The 13,242-nt window shown below is 35.3% G+C and overlaps 1 protein-coding gene across 1 annotated transcript in view; it reads right to left on the reverse strand.

Annotated features, from left to right (window-relative positions):
• Window positions 1-13,242, reverse strand: part of LOC127958831 (transmembrane protein 8B-like) — a 119,449-nt gene that overhangs the window by 50,249 nt on the left and 55,958 nt on the right. The window contains exons 4-5 of the mRNA XM_052557839.1: window positions 11,328-11,461; window positions 9,306-9,574 (exon numbers count right to left, since the gene is read on the reverse strand). Of these exons, the coding sequence (XP_052413799.1) occupies window positions 9,306-9,574; window positions 11,328-11,461 (403 nt within the window). The remainder of the gene's footprint in view (window positions 1-9,305; window positions 9,575-11,327; window positions 11,462-13,242) is intronic.

The raw sequence follows: 13,242 nt of genomic DNA on the forward strand, positions 1-13,242 counted from the left end.
GAGCAACGAGACATTCTGTGTAAATCTGAATGAAGTGATACATGATGGATATATCGTGACCAATCATGAGATTCTGGCAATATCTGTTCCAGTCACACTAAGGGGACATTTCTGAGTTCAAAATAAGGAAGAGAGACGGGAGGGGAAACGTCATGCCTTCTTTGTGGCACTCATATTTTTTCACACAACAGCTCATGCTGCTTTCAAACACTTCCATATACATCACGGATCCTAAATGATACTCTTCACAACACATACCATATTCATATATACTAATAATACAAAATAACTTATGTAAGACCATCTAAAGTGCGTGCACATACACATTACCGTTCAAATATATTTTTATTTTATTTATTTTTTTATTCCATATGATCAAAAGTGACAGTAAAGATATTTAATCATCTAAATAACAAATACTTCTCATAAATGCTGTTCTGTTTCTCCCACAACAACATTAAGCAGCACAACCATTTTCAACATTCATAATGAATGTTTGAGCACTAAATCAGCATATTAAAATGATTTCTGAAGGATCATGTGACACTGAAGACTGGAAGACTTGGTGTAAAATCCAAAACTTATACCCACACTTATATCTGCAAGTTGACTAACTATAGAATGAAGAAACAGACTGCAAGGTCAACGAACAAACACACCAGACGCAAAGGCATAATGCATTTCTGAATAGATAAAAAGAAATGAATACATAAGCGAAACATCATTTTGCCCTGATGCCACTTTTGTTGCATGACGTCATATTACGAGACATACAGTAGTAATGGCACTATAACGACTTTGCCATCTAATTCTGCTTAAGAGGCACATCACTCACTATTTTAGAAAGGTTTATGTTGCTTTTTAGCCCTTATCAGGTGGCCTGTTTATGGTTATGCTTTTAATAAGATAAAAAAAAAGAATGAGAGTAATAACTCTAAGACCAAACAATGTCTAAAATAAGCTAGAACAATCATAAAATTGTGAGACATTTCCATCAATATAATTGATTTTATAGGAAAAGCTCAGCATTTATTCTGGCCTTCCCTATTTGCCGCATGAAATAAGTTCTGTAATATCCACTGATGGTTTTGTTATAGCTTGTTTTCCCCGCTGTGTTGAGCGTACAGCAGGTAATTAGTTTACTGAAACGAATGTCTTCTGTTACTACCAAAGTCCTGCTTCACTTCACTAATTGACTGAGTAATTAAAACGCTTATCTGAAGCCATATCAACATATCGGCCTGCTGACCAAGTGCCTATTGTTTCATTAACAGAAGAATAAAGATGACTCTATCAGTCTTTTCTGTTGTTTACGTTTATTTTTAAAGGTGCAGTCAGTAATATTTGGTTTATGTGTCATTTACTTTTGTTTGACCCAGTGGTCCTGTTTTAAACTGACAAATAGCATGCATTTATTCTAAAGGAATAGTTCACCCCAAAAAAAATTTTTTTCTGAAAAAATATTCTGCCTGAGGCTGTCCAAGGTATAGATGAGTTTGTTTCTAAATAGGAACAGATTTCGAGAAATGTAACATCACATCACTTGATCATCTGCAGTGAATGGTCTCCGTCAGAATGAGAGTTCAAACAGCCAATAAAAACATCACAATAATTGATGTTTTCATAAAATCCATCAAGACAGTTTTAATTAATAGTATTAGTGTAAATATGAGTTTTCAGCTCATGAAATTATAATAACAAATAATGTCTTTATTTGTAAAAAATCACTAAATGCACTATTAAATGTATATGCATGGCTTCATTGTTAACATTTTGACTATGCACTTATTGACACACTGGTTTCCTTCTCTTAAATCAAGCATGACAGTCTAGTGATGTGCAAATCATTTGCTCTTATGTGCTGCTGATGTAGAGGAAAGAGCTTTGTTGCCATAATTTAAATCATAATAACAGAATTACACATTTTAATTATTCAATGCCATGCCATCTGATTATGAAAATGATTTTAAGGAATCCACATGAATGGCCTGAAGGAATTATGATTACAGGCTTTTGAGGTTACTGTGTCCATGAGAAAATAATAAAACATTCAATCACGGAGGCGATGAAGGAGATGAGTGCCTCTGTACACATCACTGCACAATGGTAGAGTCACTGTAAAATGAAGAAAACAAACCCTAATGTTTATTAGATCAAAAAAAAAAAAAAAATTAAAGAAAACAATATTAATGGTGTGGCAAAATTAAATATGAATAAGACGGCTTCTACGTGTTTGTGTTTCTTCAGGGCAAACAAAATTAATATACATTAAATCTTTTAAAAAGACAATAATGTTTCACAAAGTGCTCTAATGACAAACAATGACACTGATTGTCCTGATTCTCTCTAGATCAATTATATTTTAGCAGCTGGAATTAAGATTTCCTAAATTTCCCACAGTGGACCCACAGGCCTCAACAAACACTGACAAAACATCAGCAGTAATCTGAAAGAACGTCAACAGAAACGAAACATTCTGGAAAACATTTTGCATTTCAACAATAAATGCTTACAACAAATCCCAACAAAAGTATGCATAAAAGTATAGCATGAAAAATCCATGTATAGCTAGGTTTTTCATATGCAATGATATGTGATCTACTGCAGAATTACAGTACAGTAGTTTTAAACAGCAAAAACCTGCGTATATTTGTGAAATAATAAATTTAAAAAGCAAATATTTAACAGATAATGTAATGCCAATTATTTGATTATTATATTATTTGACATTATGTGTCTGTGTATGTGTACAAATATTTTACACAAATATGTTTTAAATATATATTACACGTTGCATATAATGTTTATTATATTTATACACTGTTTTCTGAAATGTAACAAGCATTTCTTTTTCTTCACTATTTGTATTCAATTATGTGGCATAGGACCACTACCAAACTCCCATAACCATTAAAGTGGTCCCTTTAGCCTAATAACTGTTGATCCCAAAAAGAAGACTGAGGGAAAGCGTCCAGAACAGCTTACATATCAATAGCATATCAATAGCCCCTCCATTATATTCTGCCATTATCTCTCATCAGTGTGTCAACAAGAAGGATAAGCAGCTGTTTGTCTCTTTCCACAGGTGTTTGATCGCTCTGCATACATATGCTTATTCTTGCCCAATCTCTCCATGAGTGCTGTGTCTGTTAAGGAAGTTGGCACCTGCCAGAGTTTAGGATGCTGAGACTTTTTCTGTCCTGCTTAGGCCAAAAAACACATTTCAACAAATAGGCTACAACAAAAATGGGCCAATTCAGTGAGTTTTTTTTTTTTTTTTTGGTCCATATGGCTTAAACCTAAAAGGGTTCAAATTTCAAAATAAAGGTGCAAATTAATTGCATACATTCTCTCTTTGTAGACCAAGTCTAAAATGTATGGGTTTAGTGAATAAAAGTTAATGGAGCACAATTGTTCTAAATATAATAAATAATTTGGGGGAATTATGTGAGTCAAGGTACAGTATCCAAGTCAAATAATATTACCAGTATTTTTTATAAAAATATAATTATTTACAGGACAATTTATGTGTAATAAAGTGTATTCATATAGTTTAGTATAATAATATATATATATCTTTTTTTAATGATTATTTTTGATTATATGTCCTGCCTTAAAATTTAAATTTAGAGATAACTCTAATAAAATCTATTTTTGGGTTATATTTTAAAATGAAGTATTTATTTCTATGAGTAAGCTTTAATGCCATCAAGGTGGATAAAATATTTAATATTTCTCATTTCTCATTCTTTGGTTGTTACACCATTTGACATTTCCATGTACATTCTATAAGGGAAACAGGTCAATTTAGCTCAAATTGAATTGTTTTTTATTTTATAGGGAATTTGAACAGAATCAAGTTCAAGTTGAGCTTTATTGTCATTCCGCTACATGTGGGGACATACAGTGGAACGAAATGTCATGCCTCACAGGAGCACAGTGCTACATAAATACAGACATACAACAATGAAGTAAAACAGTATCAACCTGATCAAATAAATCAGCCAGCGATTTATTGAATGAGTGGTATAACATCAACTCTGCACTTGATATTAAAATCCAAAATATAGTGAAAACACTATTAATCAGCACAGTAACAAGATCAGCAGTTTAAGGCATTAGCTTGTAAGCACAAAACACAAGATACTTCTCTTTTCAATATAAATAAGACATTATTGGATAAATCTAAGACAATATAAACTAATCTAACACATAAACGCACACACTCACACATTCAAACAAGTTGCAGGAAGAGAGAAATAGAGGAAAGTATGAGTTTAATAGAATTTAAATATGAAATCCCAAGTTTATAGCAATATGTGCAATTGCATGGAGCTGAACAACCATTAGTCACTTAATTAACTCACGCATTCAGTTTCTCAGTGAGGTTAAAATTTATATTAAATGCACCAGTTCAGCTAGGATCTGGAAGGACTTGCATTGCTCATTTAGGGGGTTCCCTTGTTGTCGTCCTTGCAGGACGGGGTTACCAAAGTTGCTGGTTTGTGGCAAAACTTAACTCAGAACACAAATCTCTCAACAGCAAAGTCTTAACTTTTGTAAAATATATGGTACATGTGTCATTTTTAATTAGATAAAAAATGTTTACTTAAAATGCCAGATGCATGCTTTTGAAACAAGTTTTTAAAAGATTTCTGAATTTCTAATCTTGCCAACTTCTTTTGTCAATGACCCATATATAGATGCAACTTAACCCTTTAAGCCCTGAATCGGAAACGTTTTGCTTCTCATGCCCGTTGTAGAGAATGTAAAAGTCAATAAAAATGCAATTCCCTATATGAAATTGGTTTATGGCTCCATGAAGGTTGGACATTGCGAAGTCATGGCTACCTGCGGGCAAATTATATGCACTATATTTTGCATTTAAAATGCTGTGTTAGAAGGTCACAGCTTCAATATCCTCAAAGCGAGAAAGCCCTTCAGTATTGGTCACACTCTTGCACTTTTTATTCATCGTTTAGAAAATGTAACTGTACATTATCATAGCACACCTGAGCTGTAAGGTCAAATAACCAAGATTTTTTATACAAAATATGTCTATATTTACTTTACAGCTAGCTTAAAATGTGTTTAATCATAACCAAAGTTAAACCTGAAAGAAAATTCCAGATATTCATGAGACCAGCTAAACAATCAATAGCAATAACAATGGGGCTCGTCGAAAACACAATTATGTTTAACTATGTTATTTGTTCTCCATCTTCCTTTACGGTTCCCAATCACATTTGTGCTGATGCCATTACTGAAGAGAAATATGCCTCTGTAGAGAATGTAGTTATTCCATTCAGTGCTGAATTAGCTCATTCCAGTCCATGGAGCTCTGGAAGGTCTAGATCTATTAACAGTCATGTCTGAAACTCATCATTAATACTGATAAAAACACATCAGTCTCAATTAAGTTTCCTTTTATTGTGTTTTAACCTTCTCGTCTCCTTGAGGGCTAAATGGAGTCCAATAAGCACCAGAAAGATCAAGCAAAATGTAAAATCTCGTATTTGCATTGCAGGTCTCCCAACAACAGTGCTCTGCAGTAATAGCAAGTGTGGCTAAAGCCCCAAACCCTTTCTGTTGACTGCTTCAATTACAACTGTTTGATAAAGTGCAATTTGGGGGCTAAAATTTGCAGCTCATTGTTTTGAAACTGCTTTGAAATCCCACAACTGGGATCCATTTCAATTTGGCTCTGTAGATGTCTCTCAAACAAAGAGGACTCCCTGAAGCCTGGAGCTCATGAATGATTAGCACAATTAATGACACTATCAATATGACCATTTGGTGCCACCAACAGCGACAGGGGAAGTACAATTTTAGACGAAAAAAAATGGTCTCAAACTCAGGAGTGTCAAACTCATTTAAGATTTTGTGAAATAATAACTTTACAAAATATCAACACACTATGGAACAATGCTCACTGTCTAACTTCTGTCTGTTTCTTTTTGTTTTGTTCTGGATATGACTTGGTGATGAAGAAAGTATTGTATCTCGCAGAAAGAGGAATGACCGTACCTCAAAGCCATTATGAGAATGATATTCAGTGCCTACTGAAACAAATTCAGTGTCTACTGAAACATTGTCCAATTTCACATTATTTGTTATTATAAAAAGTTATAATTTGTAATCTTTTTAAGACGTCTACTGGGACAGTAAAACAGTAATTTCATAATCGTTTAGGTGACACCATAAGAATAGCAGAATTCATCAGACCATATAAAATCAGAATTTGAATTTAGATTTGTTCCATTATTATTTATTCTTATCGATAAACACAAGGAAATGAATTCCACACACACAGCAGTTTCAGTTGGTTCTTGTTGAACAATCTATTCTCTCCATTAAGTATATCAAGAGAGCTGAATGGTTTAGGGAAACAGCAAAGGAAGGACATGAAGGGTCATACCGCCTTGGGAGATGGGAGAGAGATGGCAGCCATCCAGTATCTGCTGTTCAGAGAAATTGATCAAGGAAAGGGGAACTAGGTTCAGAATAATTGAATTAAGGCTGACAGAAGCGCTGACCAAAACCTTCAGACACAGGTGATCCTACAAGGTCATGTGATGCAGGGTATGGACCATCACAACTGGTGAAAAATAGCATAGAGGAGAAATGAATGACAGTGTTAGTTACCTTGATTGCAGTGCTCTCGGGTCACTGGATTAGCTACGTTTAGTAATAAGTGGTACTAATGATGGGTGAACACGTGTATAGTGGGGTACTTAATCATAATCATCCTTCATTACGAGTACATTCTTCCATTACTATAAATCTGCATTAACTTCAGCCGAAATTAGTGTGCACTGACATTGATGTGTCCATTTGGATTATGTTTTAAGAACAAAGCCAGTGACAAAATATTGTCTCACTTCACCTGCACTGTGACTGTTATACTGCTTAACAAATGTATATTCATCTGCAGTCTTTGCATGGAAGAATTTAAGCAACAACAAATATGAAAAATCATCTAGGAGCAAAAACACTGTTAATGCAGAAAAAACCCCATGAACGGCTGTAGGCTAGTAGTACAAATCTTTGGTACTTATTATGCTGATATTTCATGAAAAAATTACTGAATGAATTCAAAAGGAATGAGAAAATATGAGATTACTTGCAAATCTATACCTAATAGCTTTGTAATAAAAATCCTTATTTAACAAATTTAACTGAATTGAAATGCAAAAATTGTGATATTTTAATCTATTGTAATGTTTTAATATTTTGACTGCCAAAATTCATCGAGCAAAGGCGATTTTGTTCCTCCTTCATGAATGCGGCAAATAGTCTGAAATGACAAAATAGACTCTCAGCCTTGAATGTAACAGAACTAAGTCCTTGGTAGACAGGTTTTTCCCTATTCCGCTTCTTACACGCACAGATAATGCTCTCCGCAGGTACACCATCTCATCATGGCCAATTGTTTCCCCCTGTGAGTGCTTTATCTAAGCTGGTCTGAGACTGTTCAGCCTCATTGAACATCAATAGCCCTCCTCTTCATCCCCTCTTACCGAGCCATCAGCGCCAACATCCCTTGGCATCAAGGCTGTAACAAAGGAACAGGACGTGGAGGAAAAATTTAACAGAGAAACCTCACACAAAATGAGAGAACGAAGTAGATTTGATAGAAGCAGAGTGGGGGATTTTTGCTAACTCTTGTGAAGAGGGAAGTTCAATTTTGACCTTGTAAACCGGAGGTGTTTTTTGATAGGAAACTCATTAAAGTTTTGAGTGATAATATTTTAATGCTCTAAAATTGAGATCCAATCAGACATTCTGGGAAAATCAGGTCATATGAGCGTAATGTAAACAACAGCTGTGTAATTTGAAACAACGTTCAGATTTAAGCAGAATGAGCAAATCTGACTCAAATCGAGTATTTTAAAGTGAGCGTGCAACTTCCCGATGCTGCAATAATACGGTCCATGTGACTGAATTGATTCCCCCATCTATTTCACACTTTGCAAGCAGCCCAATTGCCATATTTATCACAGGGACTCAAGACTTCATTGTAACATCAGGCAGAATAAAAGGTGGAGGCTCCAATCCATGACAGGGTCCTCATCTGAGCCCACCGAGGTTCCAATATGTCACAGAGATTCATAACAAAGCCTGTTTCTCTCTAAACACACTTTCATTTCCCAACTCCACCTGGGCCATGAGAACACCTGCCTTTATAAAAACCCTTCCAGCAGTGAAGTCAGAATGGATTCCAGGTAGCTTTAATATGCTCAAATGCAATTCATCGCAAAGCTGAAACCAAACATTGACTAGGAGCCATATGCCTATAACATTTGTAATGATAAATCCCAATGAAGAATTAATGAAGCCCAGATCAAATCTGCAAGCTGTTGCCCTCTCATTTGTGCTGTACTAAAATATTTCCACTGGAGTCTTCTGGGATTGTTGGAATTTACAGCACTACAGGCCATCAATGAATCAGAGAATGTATTGGCATCCACCAATGTGCCCCCAAACACTGGCTGGAAAATATGGTACCAGGTGGGCCTATTCATACTGTGATGTTATGTTGCCGGCGGAAAGCCCATGCTAAGTGATATGTCAGAACCCAAAACATTGATTAAACTGTATTATGGGTTCATTACAATATGGATTACTGCCTTAAATTTGACCTGTTGCAGATTAACACAATATGGTAAAACATTAGTGGACCCAAAGAAATGTACTTGTAAGTTTAAATGAATAAACATCATTCATTATATCATACCACTTCAAGTGACATTTAGTTTGAGGTTGGTTATTATTTACTGTATTCTTGTTTAAAAAAAAATACTTCTCTTATTTTCAAAGCTACATTTATTTAATAAAAAATACAGTAAAAATAATATTGCAAAAAATATTTTTGGAAAATATATATGATATATAATATATATACTGAATGAATGAATCATTATATATATATCATTCATTCAGTATATATATTATATATCATCACATTCAGTATGATATATCCGTGTGAATAGAGAGCTTCACACATTCACTTTAATCCATTAGAAAAAAGAAAAGGAAAATGAAAGTTAAATTTAAGAAAAAACAAAATGTAAATGTTTGTAAAAATTCAGACTTTTTTTTTTTTTTTTTGGGATTTACAAGTGTCCAGATAGATTTTGGGCTATTGTATGTTCATACATAGAAAAAGTATTTGCCAAGCCCTAGACAACAGAATTAGAAAGAAATAGAGAATACAGAGTGATTGTTGTGGAGGAAGGAATGATCAGACTGATTATGAATCTATGATTAATCCAATACCAATTAGAATTTAAAACAATTCTTACCTTTAACCTGAATGCCAATACGAAAGTAGACATCTGAGCTACTGAGGTAACGCTCCACCAAAATATAGTACCACTGCTCCCAGAACGGCAGTGGGACCTCCAGCTCACAGGGAACGTTCTCTCTGCAGTCCACAGCGCTGGAGTTATGCACCGGCGGGGCCCTTGAGCGGATCTTCAGCAAAACTGGACAGCTCTCCCCGCTTCTGTTCTTTGTATTGCAGTCCACAAGCTGTACCTTCACCCGAGAGATGTAGTTTGGGATGAACACTCTGCCAGGTACAAGGGAAAGAAATGTAGAGGACATCTGCTGGAAAGCTACACTCACTGTAGAGATTGTCTCATGAGATAGAACAATGCTAGTATGCTTATCGAAATGCCAAGGAAGCATTTGAAAGGGATTTAACATTTTTGTACTCTCAGGAGAACTTTAAACTTCAGCCCATTATAACAAACTTTATTGAAAATGCATAAAGCAATTAAGTGATATCTCTCCGTCTTAATTTTCTACATCAATAACAACTAATCAGGAAACAAATGCAAGTCGCCCTTTTCAATTTGAACAGAGATGGATAACAATTGTGAAGTTAGAATAAATAATGAATATCTACATTTTTGGCCATGACACGATTGGCTTTGAGCTTTGGTTTTTGATAATTAACAATATGAGCAGCACACCGAATGCTCAATCAAACAGAACACAAGTTGTTTACAGATCTGCTGGATCGCTTCGGGGGGGAAAAAAGTGTTTTGGAATATGAACTTGGTCTTTGAAATAAAAATAAATAAATAAATCATTTATTGCATGGTTAATTTATCCCTTCTTCCAATTTTATGCAGTACTGTTTTGTATTTCACATCTGAATAAATAATATATCCTATTATGAATATTACAAATTCTTAATTGACAGACTAAATAAACAAGAACAATGCATAATAATTATATTTAACATAGTCCACTAGATTTTATTACATATAAGATTATTCCTATTTCTTCCTACACATTATTTCATCCTACATATGCTATAAAATAATGTATACTAATATCCAGACATCCATTAAACAGCAGCTTCCTAAGTGTCCCCGCTGTAAACCATGCTTTCAATGATACAAAAAAGCCCATCTTCATAATGTCCAGTGCTCAAGGTCTTTTCTGTGTACCCTGTTGTTTATGAATGCATCTCATCACCTCTCTCCCCTCCATTTTCTCTTTTTCATTTAGAAAGACTTTATTTGCTAATTGAGAGGAGAGCTTTAATATCTGAACCTAATGAGTGTAAAAGCCTGAAATGGAGGGAAGCTTGAGAAAAGGATGTGTGTGGAATGGTTGAGAGCAGAACGAGGGAGAGAAAAGGTGAGAGACATACATGGTGTGTGCGTTCGTGTGTCTTATAAGGAAAGATGTGTGAAAGTCTGCAAAGATGACAACAGAATATAAAAGCGCTCACAATCTTGAAAGATTTTTTTTAAGAGTTTGAGATCACATGAGGGTGAATAGAAGGTTCAAGAAAACAACATTTATATGAAATAGAAAATATTTATAAATGTCTTTACTGTCACTTTTAATTAATTGAATGCACTTTTGCTGAATAAAAGTATTGATGAAAGTAGTAATATGTCAGGGGGAAAAAACTTACCCCAGACTTTTCAGTGTAAATGACAACAGACTTTCCCTTTGGTGTATGACTATAATTTTATTTTTATTTATTTTTTGATTTTGCAAGCATGTTTGTGTGTGTGTGTGCGCATATGTGTGTGTGTGCTCTTGTTTTTGTGACATATCAGGACACAAATCTGTATAATGATATGGGTATGACACAGGTATTACAAGGAGAGGGTGACTTATGAGGACATAACCCATGTACCCATTTTTCCAAACATTTATAAATCATACAGCTTTTTTGAGAAAGTAAAAATGCACAAAGTTTCCTGTGAGGGTTAGGGTTAAGTGTAGGGTTTGTGTAGGGCCATAGATATATGTGTAGGGCCAAGTGGATATATTTAATCTTTAAAATCATCACTCACTTGTATAGTACAGATTTATTGTGAAGCGGAATCATCTGGTCAATGAAGTAACCAGGATACAGTACTGAAATCCCGATGAGCCTCTGAACAATGAGCTGAGGTTGAAAGAGGTACTGACATTCCTCGTGAAGACCCTGGACAAAAACAGTGAAACAAATAGGAAATAGATGGATTAGTTACAGGCTAAAATCCACTCAGTATCCATCTTCAAATACACTGAGCCATGAAATACAGTGTCACAAAAAATGTATACATGCGTATCATGATATGGAAATGCTTGTGGAAGGGGGGCATATCCTACTGAGATAGCCTTATGATCACTTCAAATGGAGGGAAACTGTCTTTGCATTTGCATCGCTTCTGATGATTTGCTGTGTGATTTTTCTCATGGCCAGCTGCACAACAACTCTCACCTCAAACTCAGGAGAAAAAGATCAAACGCTATTGTCGTTTCTCCACTTGGTGAAAAATTCAGATAAAAGATTTGGAACTGCCTGCGATTTTTACTGATTCCAAACAAGTGGAGGATCCAGCCAAAACCTTGCCTTCTTTGAATTCTGCTTTGCATTTACATTTCTTCTTTTAGCCGACACCTTTATGGAAAGTGATTTTAAAAATGAGGAATACAACAACAAGAATAAAATAGAATTCAACTGAAAATCATGAATAAAAAAATTAACCAGCACAGGAGAAATCTGAAGACATTTATTTGACAGAATCTGTTTTTATTTTTTTTTTTGTAATTATGTCTGATATAAAATACAAATGTGTCAAAAATGTTGGTTCCTTGCTCACAGTGTAAGGTGGTGTGTAAATAACAAATGAAAATGTAATCACCGTTTAAGAGTTTGGGGTCAGTACTATATATATATATATATATACAGTATTAACATAGCCTACTGTAGAAAACAGTTTCTTTAAATGGTAATAATATTTCACAATATTACTGTATTTTGATCAAATACAGTAAATGCAGCCTTGTTGAGCATAGGTGACTCCTTACAAAAGCACTTAAAAAATCTTACTGACCCCAAACGTTTGAACGGCAGTGTATTTTAACATACCACTGATAACTCCGATATGTACTGCTTTAACAGACTATACTAAGGCTTTTTGATCTGAACTGTTTTGTTTTCACCATTACAGGATCACAGTTGGCAGTGTTATCAAGAGATGCGTATAGCTGTAAAAACCACATTGGTTTCAGTGTACGACAGATGTTGTGGCGTATGCTCCAATTAAAGATCCGGAGATCTGTATAGATTCGCAGACAATTTTTCACAGTACAGTTGCACGAAGACTTGATGTGTGAGAAAAGGAGGTGGAGGGATTAAAGTCGGAGAGAAGGTGGGAGAATCCAAGAGCTTCTATTTATTATGGCACACCGTGGTAAATTACAATGCAGCGTTTCATCATGGAAACCTCGGCGTCTCTCATGCAGGTACTCCTGCCCCAAACACATTCATCATTGTCGAACGGCGTAGTGTAACCCCTCCTTCTCTACTCGGCCAGCGTCTTTTCTTACCATCTCCACACAGAGAAACACAATCACACCAAACAAAGAGGTATTAAATGTCTAAGAATCACGCTAAAAGAACACATTAGCTTTTCTATTTCTTTCTTTTTTTTGTGCACGTTCCTCTGTTTCCGTCATTTGTACTGGACTACTGCCTGATATACACGGGGTCATTTGCACTGGCTTTTTCAACCCACAGCGCTGTCAAATATCAACCGCATATCGCTGCTGGCTTCCTGTTGAGGTCAGTCAGCCATGTTATTACTTCATAAGGTAGGGAGCGAGAGTCTGCTGGCGCATCTGTCAGTTCAATGCAGTTAAACAATAAGCGAGCAGTCGTCAGCAGCGGCGGCCTCTTCCAGTGCTGAAATTCTATTCTGTAGACGACGTGAAGAGAGG

The sequence above is a fragment of the Carassius gibelio genome, chromosome B5 (genome assembly GCF_023724105.1).
Source record: "Carassius gibelio isolate Cgi1373 ecotype wild population from Czech Republic chromosome B5, carGib1.2-hapl.c, whole genome shotgun sequence".
NCBI classification, from domain to species: domain Eukaryota; kingdom Metazoa; phylum Chordata; class Actinopteri; order Cypriniformes; family Cyprinidae; genus Carassius; species Carassius gibelio.